At 52.2% G+C, this 20,835-nt stretch overlaps 2 protein-coding genes and 1 long non-coding RNA gene across 3 annotated transcripts; 2 read left to right on the top strand and 1 right to left on the bottom strand.

The window, feature by feature from the left end:
- The first annotated feature begins 36 nt into the window (after positions 1–36).
- Positions 37–6,168, top strand: VSIG2 (V-set and immunoglobulin domain containing 2). Its single transcript, XM_020903980.2, has 7 exons — positions 37–1,096; positions 1,446–1,609; positions 2,387–2,594; positions 3,391–3,549; positions 4,498–4,617; positions 4,959–5,103; positions 5,984–6,168. The coding sequence occupies exons 1-7, from the start codon at positions 1,033–1,035 to the stop codon at positions 6,111–6,113; spliced, it is 990 nt and encodes a 329-aa protein (XP_020759639.2). The 5' UTR covers positions 37–1,032; the 3' UTR covers positions 6,114–6,168.
- Positions 6,169–6,398: 230 nt separating this feature from the next.
- NRGN (neurogranin) lies at positions 6,399–14,688 on the bottom strand. Its single transcript, XM_020903981.2, has 5 exons — positions 14,594–14,688; positions 13,497–13,682; positions 7,862–8,088; positions 7,630–7,647; positions 6,399–7,219 (listed from the first exon to the last, which is right to left on the bottom strand). The coding sequence occupies exons 2-3, from the start codon at positions 13,509–13,511 to the stop codon at positions 7,867–7,869; spliced, it is 237 nt and encodes a 78-aa protein (XP_020759640.1). The 5' UTR covers positions 13,512–13,682; positions 14,594–14,688; the 3' UTR covers positions 6,399–7,219; positions 7,630–7,647; positions 7,862–7,866.
- LOC110144114 (uncharacterized) lies at positions 7,218–17,955 on the top strand. The gene is made up of 3 exons (XR_002315794.2): positions 7,218–7,692; positions 10,896–10,999; positions 17,394–17,955. It is a non-coding gene; the product is annotated as an uncharacterized lncRNA (long non-coding RNA).
- Positions 17,956–20,835: the final 2,880 nt, after the last annotated feature.

The raw sequence follows: 20,835 nt of genomic DNA, 5'->3' as shown, positions 1-20,835 counted from the left end.
AAGAGGACAGTACCCGGATTGTGGACCCAGCAGGGCTTCACACAGCTTCCGACTTGGCTTACTGGCTCAGAATGGCTCTTCTAGAGTCTTTACAAGGGTCATGTGCTGTCAGGTGGTGGTGGTGGAGAGGAACAAAAACCTGGGGAGGAGAGATCCTAACTCACTTTGAGCAGCAAGGGGATGACATTGGTGACTTTCTGCTGGAGTTCACAGCTTGGGTGCCTGTGTACTTAATCTTCTGCTTCCTCCTGGAGGGCAGGGCCTGAAGAAACTGACCCCTCCTGCCCTCTCCCAGACCACTGAATCCTTCCAGTCCATGCCCATCCAGCAGTGATCCCCCTGTGCTGAGGCAGAGCCAGGCACAGGATGTGGGGCTGGTGTGTCCACACCAATCCTGCCACACCCTTTCCTACCAAGGGCGCAGTCTTCTCTAGACCTCAGTTTCTCTGCCCCGCATAATGGGGTGGCTCTGGGAAGGGGGCGGGGTTATAGTTTCCATGGAGACTCCTGTCTCAACAAGGGATGCCAAAAGGGCCAAAGAAAGGGTCTCAGGGGAGAAAGGGATCTCCGAGGGGCTCAGAAGGAACAAGGCTCTGTGAAGGGAGTGGAAGGGGGTGGTGAGGGTCTTAGCCTGGGGTTCAGGCTCACAGTGTGAGACCCCAAAGTGGAGACATCATCTCAGGTTATCAGGATGCATCTTTTTTCCTCCAGGGTCACTCTTTCCCTGCAGAACTCCCGTTCTGATCCCTCCCCTTTCCTGGAGTGCCCACCCCATCCCAAACCCAGCCCTCTCCCCGTCCCCCATGCCTGATAGCTTCAGAAATTGGGGGGAAAGGGACAACACAAGGGGTTAGGGTGAGAATGAGTCCTGTTTTGGGCCTGGAGGAGGGAGGAGCCCTTCCTTACCTGAGGGCCCGGCCTCTCCCCTTGTTTGCTCTGAGATAGCCAGTCTCGCTCGGCCCAGCACCAGCAGGCTGCCCGGTGGGCACTCCCTTCCTTCTCCCAGACCCAGACGGACCAAGAGTTGGCAGGATGATGACCTGGCTCCCCGGGCGTTTCCTCTGCAGGTTCCTGCTGGGCTGGGTCGGCCTGAGCGGTGAGGAGGGGGCTGGCGGATAGGGGTGAGAGCCAGCGGACAGGGAGGGGACATGGAAGGCTGCTGGGAGGGTCGAGGACAGAGGCTGGAGGACAAGTTGGGCCTCTCTCGGGAGGGTTTAACCACCACCCGACTTCTGTTTTTCTCTGCCCGACAAACACACCCTGGGACCTGGCCCAGCCTCGGATCTTTCACCCACCAACCTGGCAGGGACGTGGGCTCCTCCCTCCCAGAAACCTCAGGTTTCGGAAAGGGAGGGATGGAGAGGAGGGAGCTGAGCCCTGGCGAAGGGAGGGCACCCAGACCGGGTCATCTGAGCCCTTCCCCCGCCGGCCTCTGGCACCCCCAGCCCCCGGGTTGGCCGTGGAGGTGAAGGTGCCCTCCGAGCCCCTGAGCGCACCAGTGGGCAAGACCGCGGAGCTGGCCTGCAGCTACAGCACCTCGGTGGGAGACAACTTTGCCCTGGAGTGGAGCTTCGTGCAGCCTGGGAGGCCTGTCTCCACGTCCCAACCGGTAAGCTGGGGGCACCTTCACGAGGCGGGGGCCTTCCTGCCTTTGGTGGACTTGACAAGGAGAGGCAGGACCAGGGGACCCTCCTAGAATGAGGGCAGGGGGTCAGAGAGAGTGCATTTGGGGATGAAAACACTTGGATGAAAAAAAACTAGTGGACTCTTTCTAGATCTTCTTAGGAACACAGTCTGCATGACCCTGTATCACATACACAGGCCTACAGTTTGTAACTTCCTCCTCCATAGCTGGACTTCCCTGGTGGCTAGTGGTAAAGACTCTGCCCGCTAATGCAGGAGATGGTGGTTCGATCCCTGGACTGGGAAGATCCCCTGGAGGAGGAAATAGTGCCCACTCCAGTATTCTTGCCTGGGAAATCCCGTGGACAGAGGAGCCTGGTGGGCTATAGTTCATGGGGTCACGAAGAATCAGATAGGACTTAGCGTCTTCCCTATGTGAGTGCAGCTGCAGTGTCAGTTCACAAACTCACGGAGGCTAAGCTGCTGTGATTAAAAGCAGGATAAAATGCTGCCCCTTCCAAGAGTATTTGCTCTCCCTCCTCTCCCACCCCTGCATTGAGAGCTTGCGTAGCTGAAAGCAATGAGTCTAGTTCATTCAGCCTCTGGGAAGGGATGATATCTGGGGACAGACAGATCTTCACAGTTCTAGCTACAGGGTATCAGCTTCCCTGGCTGCTTTAAGGGAGGGTCTCTTATAGCTGCTTTGAAGAAGGACTGTAGAGTTGACGCCAGGTGGCAAAAGGCACATTCTGCTTCTCCACAGATCCTGTACTTCACCAATGGCCAGCTGTATCCAACTGGCTCTAAGGCAGAGAGGGCCAGCCTGCTTCAGAACCCCCCCACCGGAGGGGTGGCCACCCTGAAACTGACCGATGTCCGCCCCTCGGACACTGGAACCTACCTCTGCCATGTTAACAACCCGCCAGATTTCTACACCAATGGATTGGGGCTAATCAACCTTACTGTGCTGGGTAAAGCAGGCTAGGGACTCACCAGCCACCCACATTACCTGAAAGATTGCACTGGCCTTGCTAAATCTCCCCTCTCCTGCTTTCTAGCCCAAGCACCTAACTGCACTAGAGACCTTGAAGGAAAATACCCCCTTCCCAAAGCTGTCTAATCTTATTCTTGCTCCACCCTCCACAAAGAATGCCTCCTTCCTCAGTCCCTAGTAAACCTCTCCCACAGATAGGGATCTGAGTCACCCCCCAACAGCTCCATCTTTAGGGGAACCTCCCATTTGCAGCTGGATTCTGTTCCTCTCTAGGTTAGCAGCAGAGAAAAGTTACGGCCAATTAAAGGAAGAAGGCACTCCATCACTAAGCACTAACTTCCTGTTCAGAGCATCCATCTCACCCCAAACTAGAGCCTGGTTGGAGATGGGCAAACAGAAGAAACTATTAAAGGGGCTGGGGATGTCGAGATGGAAAAGAGAAGACTTAGGTGGTGGTGTGTAACAGCTGCAATCAAATATCTGAAGAGCTGTCTTACGGAGGAGAGATTTTTTTCCTTTTTCTTTGTGGGCCCACAGGGCAGGAATTGGGACCAATGGGTGGATATCATATTAACACAGATTTGGCTTGACATATGAGGAAGAATTTCCTAACAATCAGAATTTCCAATAGTGGACATCACTTCCTGGAGATGATGTGGTGTGTGAACAGAAGTGGTCCGCTAGGTGGTAGGAGTATTAAGCAGGAAACCTAGCGCTTCATGGAGGTGGGGCTAGAAGAAAGCTAAGGCACTTCTTGTGTGTGATTTTTGCAGTGCCCCCCAGTAGACCCTCATGCAGTCAGAGTGGTCAGACCTCTGTGGGGGGCTCTGCTGCCCTCAGATGCAGCTCTTCCACGGGAGCCCCCAAGCCAGTGTACAACTGGATCCGCCTTGGAGCTTCTCCTACACCTTCTCCTGGCAGCATGGTGCAAGGTAAGGGTGCAGGCCATCAAGGAAGACGGGACTCAGAGCCTGGGCAAATCTGACCTCTAAACTCCACACACCCACAGTACAAGTTCCATGCCTGCCGGTATGAGACACATGGCTTTATCTTTCCCCTACTTCTTCCTTGGCTGCCTTTACTGTTCCCTCCTGTCTTCCTGTACCATCTGTGGCTGTGTGGTCCTGGGAGCATTTCTCAAGCTAAACGTATTTCTGATATCCTGGAAGACAGTGGAAGGCAGGGGGTATTCTGTGACTCCCACTTGTCTATTTTGGGGCTTGGGGTTCCTTGTAGATATCTTAATGGTCGTGAGTCATTTCCAAACTTCCTAGCGAGGAAGCCAAGGCAGAGAAGCAAGGACTGGCTTGAGTCTTCTTCAGGGGATCACATAGCTGGCTAAAGGCCTTGGCTTCTCAGCCTCCTCATGCTGGCGCCAGTGCCCTGGCTACCCTTTCAACCCCAGTAGAGCCCTTTACCAATCCAGAGAGCCCTCAGGCCACCTCCCGATGTGTACTCCTCCTTGTAAAGGGAAGGTGAGCAGCTTAGAAGAGCATTTGGGTCAGCTTCGAGCCCACTCCAGAGGACACAGTTTCTAGCAATCAAACCCTTTCCACCAACCAAGAAGCTGGCATCAGCCGGTAGGCAGCCCACCGCAACTCCATTGTGGCTTCTGAACCTTTCATCTGTGCTGCCTCCCCTTCCCTGAAAAGGCAGCTGTGTAGGGTGGAAAGAGTACAGAACTTGCAGTGGTTTGCCACCTCCTCTCTGGATCACCTCGGGCAATTACTTTCCTTCTCTGAGCCAGTTTGCCCACTTATAGAATGAGGTTAGTTCCTTCCTGATGGGATTGTGGTAAGGATGAAGTGAGATGCGCCTTGGTCATAGTGTAGCTCCCTGCGAGCTGAATGAGTGATGGACACTTCTTCTTTACCCTCTAGATGAGGTGTCTGGCCAGCTCATTCTCACCAATCTCTCCCTGGCTTCCTCGGGCACCTACCGTTGTGTGGCCACAAACCAGATGGGCAGTGCATCCTGTGAGCTGACCCTCTCTGTGACTGGTAGGGGATGCTGGGCAAAGGCTGGGTTGGTCTGCCTGGGTTGGGGGTCGGTGTGAAGCCATCTGGGGCATCAAGGAAGGTCTGCTGCTCTGACGATCATATGTCTCCTTGTGTATGTGCTAAGTCGCTTCAGTTGTATCCGACTCTGCAATCCTATGGACTGTAGCCCTCTTGGCTCCTCTGTCCATGGGATCCTCCAGGCAAGAATACTGGAGTGGATTGCCATGCTCTTCTCCAGGGGGTCTTCCTGACCCAGGGGTTGAACCCAGGTCTCCTGCACTGCAGGTAGATTCTTTACCATCTGAGCCACCAGGCATTTATCTCCTTATGTGTCTCCTTAGACCCTACCAAAGGCCGAGTGGCCGGGACTGTGATTGGGGTATTGCTGGGCGTGCTGTTCCTGTCCGTGGCTGTGTTCTGCCTGATAAGGCTCCAGAAAGAAAGGAGGAAGAGACCCAAGGAGACGTTCGGGGGGAGTGACCTACGGTGAGCAGGAGGGCTGAGGGCTGGTCAGGGTGGGAGGAAAGGGCTCAGGTTAACAGTTGGTGACTGCAGCTCTCAAACTCTGACACCTTAAGAGGTGTTTCAGGGTGAGGGGCATGGCTCAGCCCTGGGCGTTGATTGTGCTGTGGGTAAAGTGTGGCTTGTGTATTTCAGCATGTGAGTGAAGTGTGCTGGGTGGAGGGCTTGGTTCATGAGCTGCTCTCTCCCTCCTAACACTTAGAAGAATGTTTTACTTTTCACTTTTAAGGAACTTTTACATACATCCACAGGCTGTGGAGGCTGGGAGTTGTTTGTTCTGAGCTCTCAGCTGAGTCTAGTTCTTCTGTTTGGGGAAGAGAGAGGTAGTAAGAAAAGGAGACGCAAAAGCTGCCTGTCATCAACTTCAGCTGTCAGCTGTGGGGTCCAGAATCGGGCATCATTTCTCCAAGTGTGGTCCTCACATTTGGAGAGTGCCTATGTGCTAAGCTGCTTCAGTCCTGTCCAACTCTTTGTGACCCTATGGACTGTAGCCTGCCAGTCTGTCCTCTCCAATCCCTCCTCTGTCCATGGGATTCTCCAGGCAAGAATACTGGAGTGGGTTGCCATGCCCTCCTTCAGGGGATCTTCCCAACCCAGGAATGAAACCTGTGTCTCTTATATAAGTCTCCTGCATTGGCAGGTCGGTTCTTTTACCACTAGCAGTGTGTGTGTGTGTGTGTGTGTGTGTGTGTTGGGGGGAGCGAGGGGCCAGGAATCATCATTTCAACCAAAATTCCACGAGGATTCCTACGCACACTAAAAATGAGAAATCTCTGGGTTAGAGGATGGGTGTGCTCTGAGGGATGCGCCCAGCTTTCACTAAGAATTGCCTGTATCCCATCAGGGAGGACGCCATGGCACCTGGGATTTCTGAGCAACCTTCGGAAAGGGCAGATTCTAGCAATGGGCTCCTGGAGAGGCCCCCCTCTGCCACCACGTTGACGACCAAGTCCAAGCTCCCTATGGTTGTCTGATTTCTCTCCTGATCCCCGAGGGGAAATATCAGAAATTAAAAGTTTTTGGCTACCATACTGTCTCCCTCTTCGTTCCGCCGGTTTAGCAAATTCCTCTAGGCGGCCCAGAGTATTCCCAGAAGGGATGCTGTAGGCGGGAAGTTTGGTTCCCAAGGTACCTTCTAACCTTGGATTCGCGCCTCCCTTCACCGTTCCGCCTCCACTTTTTGGTTTGGTCAAAGGAGACTTGTTCAGATTTCCATTGGTGGCCTCATGCACCCAAACTCCCTCCCTCCTGGCACCCTCTGAACACTTGGACATTCCTCTTTATTGTTCACATTCCAACCCAGCACAGTCACATGCACACAGAGATAAAAACCCTCCCGGCCACAGCCCCAGGAGCCCGTGGGGGCGGGGCCAGCAGGAGCAGGGGCGGGGCCGCGGAAGACTCCTCCTACCGAGCCGCCCCCCGCGCTCCGCGTTCGTGTAAACAAGCGGAGAGCTGGAGAGGCGGCTCTCGGGGTACGCTGGGGAGAGGGGAGGGCTGATTACAGGCAGGCGTGGGGTTGGGGCGTGACAGGGCAACTTCCCTTCTGATCACCGCCAGGGGCATCCGACATCATAAAAACCGTCCTCCCCTCTCTCCTCGCCCCGAGGTTCTGGACTAGGCTGGGGCGTGAGCGGCGCAGCAGAGATGCAGGAGTGCCCCCTTTAGCTGCGCGCGGAACTAAAGGATTTCTTTCTTTTTTTTTTGGAGTGGTCTTGGGCCACGCTTAGGGCGCCCTCCGCAGTGCGCGAAGGGAAGCACGCGGAGGCTGCGGAGAGAGCTGCATGCTGGGTGCGGGGAGAGGTGGGCGAGAAGCTAAAGAAGAAAGATTTGGGCGCGCGAGGATGGGGGGGTCAGGGTAGGGAGGAAGGGCGAACGGGGACCGTACTAGACTGGAGAGCTAACTAAAAGGGCACGGCCTTAGCGACTGATGGACGAAGTGTTCCTGGGAGAGGGAGTCTCTGGGGGAAGCAGAGAGGGCTCCTGAAGCTGGCAGGTTGGTGCAAAGGAGAGGATCACAGACACGGCAGGGAAGTCTCGTCACTGCGAAGGGGACGCGGCATCCATCTGTCTCGGGAAACTGAGCAGAGAGAAGGGGTGAGCACCTGCCCGCTCGCAGTCCTTTCTTCTCTCCCCTCCGTCCTGAACCGGGGCACCCAGGGCGGGGAGCATCGGGGACCCCGGATCACCCGGGACTGCCCACCCGGAGTCACTGGGCTGAAATGAGCCCGCGGCCGGAAGGTGTGCGAGCCGCGGGGTGTTTGTGACGCCCGGGCCCGACTGGTGCAGTCCAGTGCGGGTGTCAGGGGTGTCGGTCCAGGTGCGCCCCGTCGCAGCGTCAGGTGTCACCAAGAGTCAGAAAACCCGCAGGCGCAGGGGCATTTTCCCTGGCTGGGAGGGGGGTGGGGGCGGTCGAAGGGAAGGTGTGGGTCTGGGGCTTTTCTTTCACTCAGGGGTCCCACCCCGCTGCTTCGGGGTCGCATCCATTACCTTCGAAAATGCTCAGTCCTTCGGTCCGGGGCGAGGCAGAATGGAGGATGGAGACAGAAACAGGTGAGCTCTCGAGCGCGCAGCCTCCTCCCCGCCACGCGCCCCCACCCCACATCGCCAGTTTCCTTGGCTCCCTCCACTCCCTTCTCCATCCCCCAGTGCCCTTAGTCATCCTTGCACCTTCGGAGGAAGGGGCCCGGTGTCGGGAAGGAGAGCCTGCGGCCCGCCTCACCTGGCCTAGTCTCCGCTGGGGCCGCCGCCCGCGCCTCCCCGGGCGCCCCCAGCTCCGCCTGGTCCCCCGGGGCCCGGGCCCTTCCGGCCGCGCTCTCCGCTCTTTATCTTCTTCCTCGCCATGTGGCCCCGGAAACTCGCCTGGATTTTGGCAGCGGCAGCGTTGGCACCCGGATCGTCCAGAGGGATGTCTAGAATGTCGTCGTCCGGCTTGGAGCAGGCGCTCTCCTGGGGGGCGGGGTAGCGGGGGGGGGGGGGGGTGTCTTGTAGGGTGACCGGGCCGAGATCCTCGAGAGGGTGGGGTAGGAGGAGAGACTTGGGGGACTGAGGCCAGGACGACGCGGGAGTGGGAAGCGAAGAGGGGCTAAGGCAGGGCCCGTACTGGGGCGGGGGGAGGGGACGGTGTGTGCGCAATGTGTGTGCGTGTGTATCTTGGGCAGCGGCAGACAAAGGAAGGTTCAGGGTCAGGTGAACACAGTTGTGTTCCCAACTCAGGAAAAAGAAGCGCACAGTAGATGTGCTACAAGATAGCCAGGTAGCTGTGAGTGAGCCAAGGCCCCAGCCAGCAGCCCAGTGAGGGGAGCCGGCTCACTGTCTGGAGGGCGCACACAATCACTGGAGAAAAGCAAAGTAAACCACGCCGGGACTCCTGGACATGGCTGCCTTTCCCCCATCCTCAGAGGGTACCTCTGGCTCAGAAGGGTCCCTGCTGAGTCCAGGATTCCCTGGGAGAGGGTTTAGAAGAATCAGCAGGCTGTCCCTTCGCTGAGTAAAATCACCCCAGAGCTCAAAGCTGGGATGAGGGTGAAGATGGGGCTTACCCTGCAGTGGGGTAGCCTCCCCCAACCCAGGGCTAGAGGCCAGAGACTGTTTCCCCATTCATGCTCCATTCTGCACTGCTCCAAACACAGGAGAGAGGGAATGGTCTGCAAGAAGCTACAGAGAAAATGCTTCACTTCAAAAAAGGACAAAGGAAAGATAAGCAGGAGCAAGAAGCCCTTTCCATAAGGTGCTCAAGAGAAAGAAAAGAATCATGACAATTGTTCCTAATACCATCGAAGCACTGCCCTTGTTCCAGGCATGGCAACACAAGGTTTTACAGATGTTATTTTATTTAGCCCTGGCAACAATGCTATGATGTACCTTTTACTCTTATCCCAGTTGACCCCTAATCAAACTGAGTTAAGTGTTGAAAACCTACCTGAGGTTGTGCAGGTAGTTATCAGGACCAAAGAGTCAAGCCTTTGTATGTCAGAGTCCAGAGTCTATTTTTAACCCCTGCCTGTGTATATGCTAAGTAACTTTAGTCCCGTCTGACTCTGTGACCCAATGGACATTGCACGCCAGGGTTGGGTCTCCTTATTTTTCGGTTGCGCCCTGTGAAATTGTATTTACATGACTGCTTCAATCTATCTGCAATCAGGTTCCTCTGGGTCATGGGGAAGAATAAACACTGTGATATGCAGAAAGTTTCTGGCACAATCTAGTCACTTGATTAATGGTAGGTATTATGATTCTTTTAAATAATGGTAAGTTGATGCAAGATAGCTGTTTCTGTAGGTTGAAGCAGTCATGTAAAAACAATTTCACAGGGAGCAACCGAAAAAAGAGGAGACCCACCCAACAGCTATGAGGTGAGGTGGGAAGCTTAAGGTTAACTATGGAGTTAAAAGGGCATTTCTCCTTCGAACTGACCCTCTAGCTTCTAGGAATTTGTCTTTTTTTCTTTTTTGTCCTGAGGATTTCCACTACTTTTGCTGTGTTTTTGTTTCTCTGGCAGGAGATGACCAAGGTCTCACGTACTAAGAGTAATTCAGTTCCATTCCTTTCTCTTCCCCCCATCACCCGTCCAGTTCACGGAATTGAGATGAGTGTGAGTGGGACCTCACCAGATCTCACCCCAGGACTTGCATAGGTTTCAATCCCAGATGCCTAAGTCCAGGTTTACAAATGGCTTCCTCTCATCATGATCCCCAAGGTTGTTTGCATTTTATGGGCTTCAGAGATCTTTGGTTTGTGCTCAAGATGTCCACAGTTGAGTTAAATGCAGGTGAACGATGTTATCAAGGACTGGGGTGGTTGTGGAGGGGCCCGACACACTCTTTTTGTCTTTCCTGGGCCTACCGCTCTCTCCCTGACATCTCATTCTCCACTTACAAACAGAAACCACTCTTTTTTGGATCCTCGATTCTCAGAATTCAAACCTTTCTTGGGGATATCCTTAGGGAATGGTGAAAGTTTCTTCTCCAAAGAGGACAATGATCAAAAATGCATGCCCAAAGCCCTTCCCTGAGCCAGCAGCTGTAGAGGTTGAGCGGAGGAAGGGGTATCTTCCCCCAGACATGCTCAGACCCACCTGCTGTCACCACCCACCCCAGCTGCATCCAGAATGGAACAAGAGGCAGAGCCACCCCCAACTCACTGCTCCTCCCCGGAGTCCACTCCCTCTCCCTCCAGCTGAGTTCTCAGGGCAGAGCTGGAGGGACAGTAAAAAGACCCAGGAAGGGTGCCTAGGTTGGTGCCTTCCAAAACCAAGATCTGATGGTGTGTGCCTGAGAGCTCTGCATGAACTAGGGGGCTTCTGGGAGGGGGAGGTGGGCAGTTGTGGGCAAAACACGAGTCATGGCTCTTGGCCCCAAACATCACTTCAGCTCTGAGGGTCTCAATATCTTCAGCCACATCTAGAAGTTAGCCCCAATTAATGCAGTCTCCTTCAGCTCCCCTGTCCTAAAGTCTTTAAGAATTATCCCTGCCTACTGCTTGTCATATGCTGGGCCCTGTGCTAAGCACTTTGCACCCGTTGGTGGTGGTGATGGTTTAGTCAATCAGTCCCTGTCCGACACTTGCAACCCCATGGAGCCCACCAGGCTCCTCTGTCCATGGGATTTCCCAGGCAAGAATACTGGAGTGGGCTGCTGTTTCTCACTCCAGGGGATCTTCCCGACCCAGGGATTGAACACACGTCATCCGCATTGCAGGCGGATTCCTTACTGCTGAGCCATCAGGGACGCCCTCATTTAATCTCTATTTTACAGGTCAAGAAACATCCAAGACATTTTGCAAATTGCCCAAGGTCACAGAGCCGACAAATAGTGATGGGATTCAGAAACCTGTGCTGTGAACCACTGCCTCAGGGCAGGTAATTATTTCTATGAGCTGGATCAAGTCAACTAGACTAAGTGAAAAAAAAAAATTCCAAAACTGTTTCTTTGCCTTTTTATATTAAGTGATTCAGGAAAAGTCAGATATTTGTGACTATGTAAATTGGCAACTGGTACATCTGAATCAACAGCTCTTGCTCTTAAAAAAAAAAAATGCTCTTCTCATTTCTGTTTGAGCCTCCTTACCAAGGAGAAAGAAGGGAATAAGGCAGGACTAGGTGTTGCCCAAACACCAGGTTGGACAGTCAGCAGGGAAGGCCCAGGATGGAAGGTGAAGAGGGGCGGGTTCCCAGCCTCCCAGATGTGCTCTGTTCACTATGCATGTGCCAGCTTCCTCCCAGCGCAGAGCCCAGCCCTGCACTGAACGGAGATGGGTAGGAAGATGCTCAGCCCAGCCCTGCCCCAACCCTCAGCCCTGTCACCTCTTCTTGGCACCCCTGCTCAGCCTGACAGAGAGTTGTCTCTTGCTCAGCCCTTTAGCCCTGCACACCTAGGACACGACCTGAAAGGGGGAAGGCGCCTGTGTACAGAATGCACTGGAGGAGGTGACCCAGAATGCGGGGCCACTGGGATAATTGTGTGTTTGCCTCTGCCGTACTATTTGAGTGAGCAGCTTCTTCTTTTTTAGGGGACACTTATTCCAGCCATGCCCACCAGCCCCTCAGTATGGCTTTCTGGGCACTCAGGAACATGGTCCAGGGCAGACCAGAGTCCACAGGCAGGTACCCGACATCTTACTCTAATTAGTCCTGCAGGTGCCAGTGGGGACAAGTTACTCTCCTTCTCTGGCTTTTTGGGGTCTTTGCTCTCGCATTTCTTTCCATTGACCATGCTTCCTGACTTATCGTCCCCACCATTCTTACCATCTGGGCAATATTTCCTCTCCCCCACAGACATACCCAGAACCCACCATGCATTTATTTTCTCTGTTTTGTAAAACACCACTGTGGGGTGAGGACCCCAGGAACCTCCATTAAGAGCCCAGTTCTCCTTTCACAACCAAAAACTGCTTCCAGTAGAACAACAGAGTGGAAAGGCTGGAAGAAAATATGTTATCAGGGCTTTCTCCAGGGGTGGGATTGAAGATGATTGACATGTTTCTTCTTTATACTTTTCTTCAGTTTAAATTTTTTTTTCTGTTATGAGCATATTACCTTTATAATGAAATATTGGAAATATTTATAGGAGAGGTTAAATTACAGCTGTTGGAATCAGACAAGTCTAGTGTTCCACCTCCACACTTAGAAGCTGTGCTTCCATGGGCAAATCATTTAATCTTTCTAAACCTAACTTTGCACATCTGTAAAATGGAAAAATATCTACCTCACAGGGTTGTCGTGATGGTTAAATATAAAGTGTTAGGTACATGGTAAGCATTCACAAATTGACAACAATTATTTGTATTAATAAGAGCTAAACATCATAACAACAACCACAACCACTTGCCCCTAAGTTCTTTCTGCCACTTGGTACTCAGACATAGGGAAACCTCACCTCTTCTAAACTGGGCTATTCCTTCCATCCAAACCTAATTTTTCCCCTTTTCTAAGCCATACGGTGGAGGGTGGGGAGCAGGCAAAGTCATAACTTCTTGTGTCATTAGCTGGGTTGACCAAATGGCTGAGAATACAAGGACTGAAGTCGGACTTTCTCCATATGTAAGGACTAAAAATAAATAAATAAAAGTAACAAGTAAATAAATACAAACATATCGTATACACGTATGATCACTACTCCTCGGGTGTGCCAGGACCCTGGTCCTGTGCGAGGCGCTTTCATGCCCGCACCTGAACAGCAACCTGCTTTGGCGTCAGGTCTCCTTGTGGGCGCTGACAAATTGCAGACACTTCCTTCCCTCGCCAGCAGGGCTCTCTCGCGGTCACTTCCCCCAGCCCCCTCCAGAGCTAGAAAGCTTTGGAGGCCGGGCTAATCCCTCCCCAGGACCACACGGACTAGGCTTTCCGCTGCCCACCATCGGTACTAAGGTAACCAACACGAATTGACTATCTCACCCGGCGCTGCACAGGAGGCCAGGGTCACCAAGGTCATCCTGTCCGCTCACCGACGGCGGCAGTAGTGGGACGGGGATGGGGTGGGGGCCGAAAGCCAGGGGAAAGGAGTCGCGGTTGCTTCGCTAGGCGACGGTTTCCAGCGTCTCCCCGGGGAAGTTCCGCTTCTCATCTAACCTGCAGCTTTCCTGTTGCAGAGCCTCGTCGAGCTCCGGGTCCAACCTAGACTGCTAGGCGGATGGGCGCCCAGACGCCCCCGCGAGTTGGGGAGCATTTTTCCTAGGGCTTCCCAGTCAGGCGGGCGCCTTCCACCACCCCCATTCGCGTCTCAGCAGGCACCCTTATGGCTCCTAGGTCTTCTGCACCCACTTCCATCCCCTCACTCCCCACTCCCCCTCCAGGAGCTCCACGGTAGCCCCTTCCCCAGACCAAGCTGAGTGCCCGCCCCCCAGGCCCGCTCACTTACGGTGCAGCAGTCCATGTTTGATGTCGGGGGTCCTTGGCTGGGACGGAGGCTGGCGCAGGGGTTCTGCGCGGTGACGGGTGGGGACCCTGGGGCGGTGGCGAGGCAGCCGATCAGCGCCGAACCAGCCGCTCAGCAATCCGGTCCTCTCTCCCGCGCTCCGCTCTGCAGGAGAAAGTATCCTGAGCCCTGCGGAAGGGAAGCCAATCAGGAGAAGCCCTCGGTAGAGTGGGCGGGGGGATTGGAGGCAGGGCCACGCCCCCTCGCGGCTCCCTCCTCCTCGCCCCGCCTCCTGCCCCAACCCGTCTGCCTACACACTTCCATCCATTCCTCCTACACACCCCAGCCTCCCAAACTCACCACCAACACTGCTGCCGAGGCGGCAGACTGCCAAGCAGATGTATGCCGGCGCACGCAGAAGGAGGACCCCGACATCCCGGGCACAAAAACACTCGCATCTGGGCACAACACTCCTCCCACCCACAGAGAGAAAATCATGCACCCCTCACCCACACTTCCACAAACTAGCTAGAGTCCCAGATATGGTTCCCTCTACCTTCCCTCCGCTCTCTGGCCTCAAAGAAATAAATGCACACCTAGGAAGTGCGGTTTAAAGGTGTCATCATCACTCTGCGGTGGAATGGGGAAGGTGTGGGTACACAACCCAGTGGTGGGCACACGTAAACACAAAAGTTCACACCAGAGCCCCACACGCCCATATATGATACTCCCCAGGCTCACTAAAACGTGCACTTCGACATGCAGACACAGCCTGCAAAAATAACTACACAGGCCTTGTACACAGGCTGTGCAGGTGCACGCAGACTCCCTGTTATGTGCACACACCAGCACACATGTACACGGCAATCACTCTACTGGAAATGTCTACGTTACGTACATATCTATCTATCCATCCATCCGTCTACATGTCCTGCACTAACAAGACAAAATCATATATGCACAACACCCATTTGGTGTGTGTGTATCCATATATATATTATATATGGATATACACACCCTTCCTTCTCATTCCCCAAACCACACCTCCCCAGCCTCTTGTTCCATTGCTTCTGAATAAGACAAATACTGGCTAAGCTCACCCTTGCACCTGGGAGGGGAAGAAAATACTCTCAACCCCAGTGTAGGGAAATATCCGAAGTCATCAGTTCTTTGAGTCCATGGTGGAGGAAGGATGTGGGCTTTGTGAGAGGCTTGGGAAGGGAGATATGGGAGGAGGAGCCTCGTGGGAGAACAGCCTGGTGGGGGAACAGCTTGCCAACCTCCCCCAACTGGTCAGGGTACCAGAGCTAGCAGCGTGGCATGCTCGTGAAGAGGTTGGGCCACCTCCGAGAAAACTGGGAGGTCCTTCTCAGCTGAGGTCCCAGAGGAGGGAAGGAAGCAAGGATGCCTGCCCTTCAGGTGTGTGGACTGGAGCCAAGGGGAGGAGGGGGAAAATTACCTGTAGCTCTGGCTGTGACAGGGGATGCTGAAATAGCACTGATGTGACCCCACAGCCACTCGCCTGTCCTAGCAAGACTGTCGCATGCTTCCTTCCTACCTGAACATTTGGGCTTTGCTTGCCAAAGGGAAAATGAGTGGGAGGGAAATTCTGGTAGTCACTCAGGTTGGGGACAGGTTTAGCCAGCTTGTCCCCCAAGCTGAGCTGGATGCCGGCTGGGATTCCAGGCCCTGGGGTGTAGGGATGTCTCTCTCAGCAGGTTTGGGACCCACCCACCCTTGTAACTGAAAATCTGTTCCCCAGTCTGTCTCTGACACATCCCTCATCCCCCCCCACCCCACCTCCACCAAATGACAGAAAGTCCTGGGAACTCGGGCCCTTGCCTACATGAGGGCCTTGGGTTGTGCCAGTTCCCGTTAGTTTTCAACTCTGGGTTCCAGAGGACAGAGGGAAGGAGGACCTGGGGGGTACACTGGATATCAGGCCCGGACTCCATGCTTATCTCTTCCCAAATTAGAGCTGAGGAATTTGGGATTGAGTGAGTTTGCAGGAAAGTCTCCCAAGTTGCTAGGCAACATCACTCTGCAGGCTGCATTGCCTCTGGGCCCTTCTTCCTGCTGGTCAGAGCTGAAGAGGGGGTATCTTACTAATGTACCCCCCTTCAGACCCCTGCACAGGCAGCTCACCCCTTTCCTCCTCCTGAACAACACCTTTGTGAGGAGGTGAGGGTGTTTCTGAACACCCACAGGCCCAAGGGATAATGGCTCCGCGACTGTGGTTCCAGCCGGAAAACAACCATTTCAGCAACAGCCCACTTGAGGCGCCCACGCAGAACTGGCCACAGTGCTTGTCAGGGGGATGGGCAGGCGCCGAGGTGAGGAAAAGGTAGACAGACAGGAAGGCAGAGGCAGGAATAGGAAGGCAGACACCCACAGACTCAAGTATCCAGAGGGGAGCAGCACCACGGATGTCCCCATGTAATGACACCTCCACGCGCACACACACACGCACACACACACACACACACACACACACACTGGTCACACATCTGCAGAGACACGTACTGTGGGCTCCTCGCCACATGGGCACATCCAAAGACAGGCACAGAAGTGGACCCCTCCACCAGCTCACATCGAGGGCACGCACATCCTCTGGTGAGGTGTTCCTCTCCTGGACTAGGTGACTTAGGTTGTCGGCAAGTCTGGCTGGGTGGATCTGTGAGCCTCTGACTCTTGAATCAATGAGAAGGAAAGGAGATAAGAGCAGTGAGGACGGAGGGGTCCCGTGACTTTGAGGACCTGGCGAGATCAGATGACACTCCTCGTAGAGAACTGCCTGGCCTGAGGCCTGGGGCCAAGGCCAGCCTTTGGAGTGTTACCTGTTAACCCACTGGGCTTGGCCCTGCATTTACCGTCCTCGACTCTTCACATTTCAAAAACCCCCCTGTCTTCACTGACTCCCACTGCTATTGAAGGAGGACTGCAGGCCTAGAAAGGAGAGGAAGTCTGCAAGGGCCTGGTTTGAGGGTGAGCTGGGGCCCGTGGGTGCTGGACTCAGCCGGGAGTAGGGAGGTGGAGGGCACAGAATAGAAGGCAAAGCTGGCAGAGGAGGAGATGGTTCGGCACAAGAGAGGATAAAAGATGGATTAGTGGGAAGCTTCTAGGGTCCAGTACAGATCCTTCTTGGGACAGATGGAGGGGGATTTGGACAGAGCTGGTCCTCGTAAGCAGAGACAAACGCCAAGGCACATGGCAAGCTATTTGCCAAGACTTGTGGCTTCCCCGCCTTGGAGTGGGCACTTTTTGAACATAACAGCCTAGCTCTAACCCACAGCGGGACTCCAAGATAAGACGAGGGTGGGACGTGGGAGGCTGTGCCTTTGGTGAAGCCGAGCTGGGGGCTTCTTAGGTCAGGATTTTGAGTGGAAGGGGTGAGGGTAACAGGAAATTCAGTTTTCTCAGCAAATATTTCAGCTTTTGCTGTGGTAGTATTTTTAGCGACTTGGTTGGCAGAGGAGGAACCCGGGTACATTTTTAAAGGGGCCTCTACCAGACTAAAGGTCTCCTCCCACCCTCCCCCTACATGTCAGAAAGGCAAGGAGGAGAAAGCACAAGGGACTCAAATCTAAAAGTCGGTTTTGCTAGGCGTTAGGCCACCGCGAAGGCATCTTTGCGGGCAGTCATTGTCTGTTTTCATCAACATCATTCTCAAGAGCATCCTTATCAAGAGTAAATATTTCTTGAACTTCTGCCGTGTGCAGGGTGCTGCTCCAGACAGGATAGAAAAAGCTTACCAGGATACACTTGGTAAGACAGGGAAGGGAGCAAGACTTCCAAGTGAGTGCTGGGCGCTGTGTGTTATGCTAGCCACACTGTAAATGTGATTTCGTTTAATTCTGGTAACAACCCTGCAAGTTAGGACTTATCTTTCCTATTTTACAGATGAGGATTCGAAGACTTTCAGGGGTTGAAGAATTTACCCACGCTTCCACCTTCATGAAATGCAAGAGCCCGGATTTAAAACCCAGAAGAGAATGATAATATTATCCTAAATCTGAATAATGATTTACAAGGTGTTTCCACAATCATGATTTAATTTGGTGCTTTTGAGAACTGTGTGAGGAGGTATTAGTATTTTTAATCCATCTGAGCAGGAAGGGAGCCCTGGAGAGATTCAGGGGCTTGTGTCTTGTTGATACGAGTCTGGTGCACTGCAGGACTAAGACTAAAAGGCAGGAATTCTATTATAGCTTTGAATTCTGTGAGTGTTCACCTCTACGACTCCCAGTGCTTACTGGGCTTGAAAGATGGGTTACAGAGGTTAACAAATCGTGAGCTGCCTCTCTTGTCTTGACTCTCACAGTCTTACAGATAAAAGTGTATATGTATGTGTGTGTATATATATCTATGTGCACATATAGCTTATGATATGTAGATATAGATGTATATAAATATGTATCTACATGTACATGTATGAGATATATTTTTATTTCCTAAAGTAATAAATGATAGATGCCAAATGAATGATGTGGACAGTAAGTGTTATGAGAATTGAGATGGGGGAGAAATAGTTGAAAATTTGGATGATCCAGGAAGGCTTCCTGGAGGAGGATGGTTTGGAGGAAGAATAGGACTCAAAGAACTAAAGGTCAGGGGACTTCCTTGGTGGTCCAGTGGTTAAGACTTCACCTTCCAGTGCAGGGAGTGTGGGTTCAATTCCTGGTCTGGGAGCTAAGATTCTACATGCCTCCTGGCCAAAAAACCAAAACAGAAACAGTGTTATAACAATTTCAGTAAAGATTTTTTCAAAAAAAGAAGTGAATATGGCTAGAAGTAGGCAGAAGGACATTTCAGGTTTGCACTGCATTTAGTGTCACTGTTAGCTTAACGCAGTCTCCCCGTCTAGAAAGACTGTGAGGACAGCAATTCCATCTCCTGCCCCTCACGCAGGGTTCATGTCTAAATCAGTACCCTGACGACACACTGGGGCACCGCCAGACCTCGAGGTCACGTCAGCCGTGTGCTTTTGCCCGGTCAGCCGCCCACTGCTCCTCAGAGCTCTCACACACGCCTGTCCCCTTGCCCCTGTGCCAGGGGCCTGCCTCCTCCCCGTCCATGCCCTGTTACTCTGGGTCTCGGTGTAGTTCTGAGTCCTGGATGTCGTTTGCTCCTTGTTCCTATCTTGCCCCAAACATTTACTTATTCTCTAGCCCTCCATTTCCCTTTCCTCAGTTTGCTTACCCGCATTTCCTGATGAATAAAAGTCAGCGATAGCCTAGCAACACGTGTACCTGCGGAGCCTCACATCCCACCTGCAAACATTGGACCAGCAAAAGTATTCTTATAACAAGCAAACAACCATTCTGATAATATTTTAAACTCCCACACAAACCAAAGAACCACTTCAATTTTGGTCCAGACAATGCCTGTTTTAATTGTTTGTTTGTTTTTATAAAAAGACTCATATGAGGTATGGTTTTGACCTTAGTCCGTTTGAAGACCCTTTCTCCTTTTGTGGTTCAGGTGGACAATGGATAAAAAAGATTCCTGGGACTTCCCTGGTAGTCCAGGGTTAAGACTCTGACCTTCCAAGGCAGGGGGTGTATGTTCGATCCCTGATCAGGGAACTAAGATCCCGCATGCCTCATGGCATGGCCAAAAACTTTAAAACATTTTTTGAAGTAAAAGAGGTTCCTTGTTCTTTCAGTAATGTGCGTCAGGTGAGATGCAGGCCGTTCTCCCTGCCATTGTCTACCTTAAGGAAGAAGGGGAAACATCCAGGAGATAGAGACTCTTGAAGTCATACAGAATGGGCATCTCTTGGAATGTGTGTGTAGCCAGCATTCCATGTTTAAGTTGCTCCACGCTACACTCTCTAGTCTGAGAGCTTGGGTGGCGTGGTGGTTCATCTGGATCCAGAGGCCATGGATGTCATCCATTTGACATCTAGCCACTATTGCCTTGTATTAAAACTTTAAAAAAATAATAACCTTTTGTTTTACTTTAGAAAAAACACATGCAAAAGTAAACAGAGTTAATATATAAAGGAACTCCAAATACCCATCACTCACTTTCAGTAATTCTCAGGTTATCACCAAATTTGCCAATATTCCTCATGACTCCCCCATTATCATTTTATTTATAAATATTCAAGTATATGGGCTCCCCTGGTGTCTCAGATGGTAAAGAATCTGCCTGCAATGTGGGAGACCTGGGTTCGATCCCTGAGCTGGGAAGATCACCTGGAGGAGGGCATGGCAACCCACTCCAGTATTCTTGTCTGGAGAATTCCATGGACAGAGGAGCCTGGTGGGCTACAAAGAGTCCATGGGGTCACAATGACTTGGGCACAACTGCGTGACTAAGCACATATGTCCCTGAAATATCAGTTCAATCAGTTCAGTCACTCAGTCGTTGTCTGACTCTTTGGGACTCCACGGACTGCAGCATACCGGGCTTCCCTGAACATCACCAACTCCCGGAGTTCGCTCAAATTCATGTGCATCGAGTCAGTGATGCCATCCAACCATCTCATCCTCTGTCGTCCCCTTCTCCTCTCACCTTCAATCTTTCCCAGCATCAGGGTCTTTTCAAATGAGTCAGTTTTTCCCATCAGGTGGCCAAAGTATTGGAGTTTCAGCTTCAGCATCAGTCCTTCCAATGAATATTCGGGACTGATTTCCTTTATGATGGACTGGTTGGATCTGCTTGCAGTCCAAGGGACTCTCAAGAGTCTTCTCCAATACCACAGTTCAAAAGCATCAATTCTTCCGCGATCAGCTTTCTTTATAGTAACTCCTGCATCCATACATGACTACTGGAAAAACCATAGCCTTGACTAGACTGACCTTTGTTGGTAATGGCTCTGCTTTTTAATATGTTGTCTCGGTTGTTTTTAATATGTTGTATAGGTTGTTTTAATATGTTGTCTAGGTTTTCTTCCAAGGAACAGGCGTCTTTTAATTTCATGGCTGCAGTCACCATCTGCAGTGAGTCCAAAAAAACAAAGTCTGTCACTGTTTCCATTGTTTCCCCATCTATTTGCCATGAAGTGATGGGACCAGTTACCATGATCTTAGTTTTTGAGTTGTTTTTTTTTTGAATGTTGAGTTTTAAGTCAGTTTTTTCACTCTCCTCTTCCACTTTCATCAAGAGGCTCTTTAGTTCTTCTTCACTTTCTGTTATAAGGGTGGTCTCATCTGCATATCTGAGGTTATTGATATTTCTCCCTGCAATCTTGATTCCAGCTTGTGCTTCATCTAGCCTAGCATTTCACATGATGTACTCTGCATGTAAGTTAAATAAGCAGGGTGACAATATATAGCCTTGATGTACTCCTTTCCCAATTTGGAACCAGGCTGTTTTTCCATGTTCAGTTCTAACT

The sequence above is a fragment of the Odocoileus virginianus genome, chromosome 28 (assembly GCF_023699985.2).
Source record: "Odocoileus virginianus isolate 20LAN1187 ecotype Illinois chromosome 28, Ovbor_1.2, whole genome shotgun sequence".
NCBI lineage: Eukaryota > Metazoa > Chordata > Mammalia > Artiodactyla > Cervidae > Odocoileus > Odocoileus virginianus.
This window is presented reverse-complemented; position numbering and strand designations above follow the sequence as displayed.

What these genes read in the sequence shown, in the direction of transcription:
- VSIG2 (XM_020903980.2), top strand. Translation starts at nt 1,033, where the DNA reads ATGATGACCTGGCTCCCCGGGCGTTTCCTCTGCAGGTTCCTGCTGGGC. An exon ending in GGGCTGGGTCGGCCTGAGCG is followed by an intron (nt 1,097 to 1,445) that starts GTGAGGAGGGGG and finishes TGGCACCCCCAG; the next exon opens with CCCCCGGGTTGGCCGTGGAG. An exon ending in GCTGACCCTCTCTGTGACTG is followed by an intron (nt 4,618 to 4,958) that starts GTAGGGGATGCT and finishes GTGTCTCCTTAG; the next exon opens with ACCCTACCAAAGGCCGAGTG.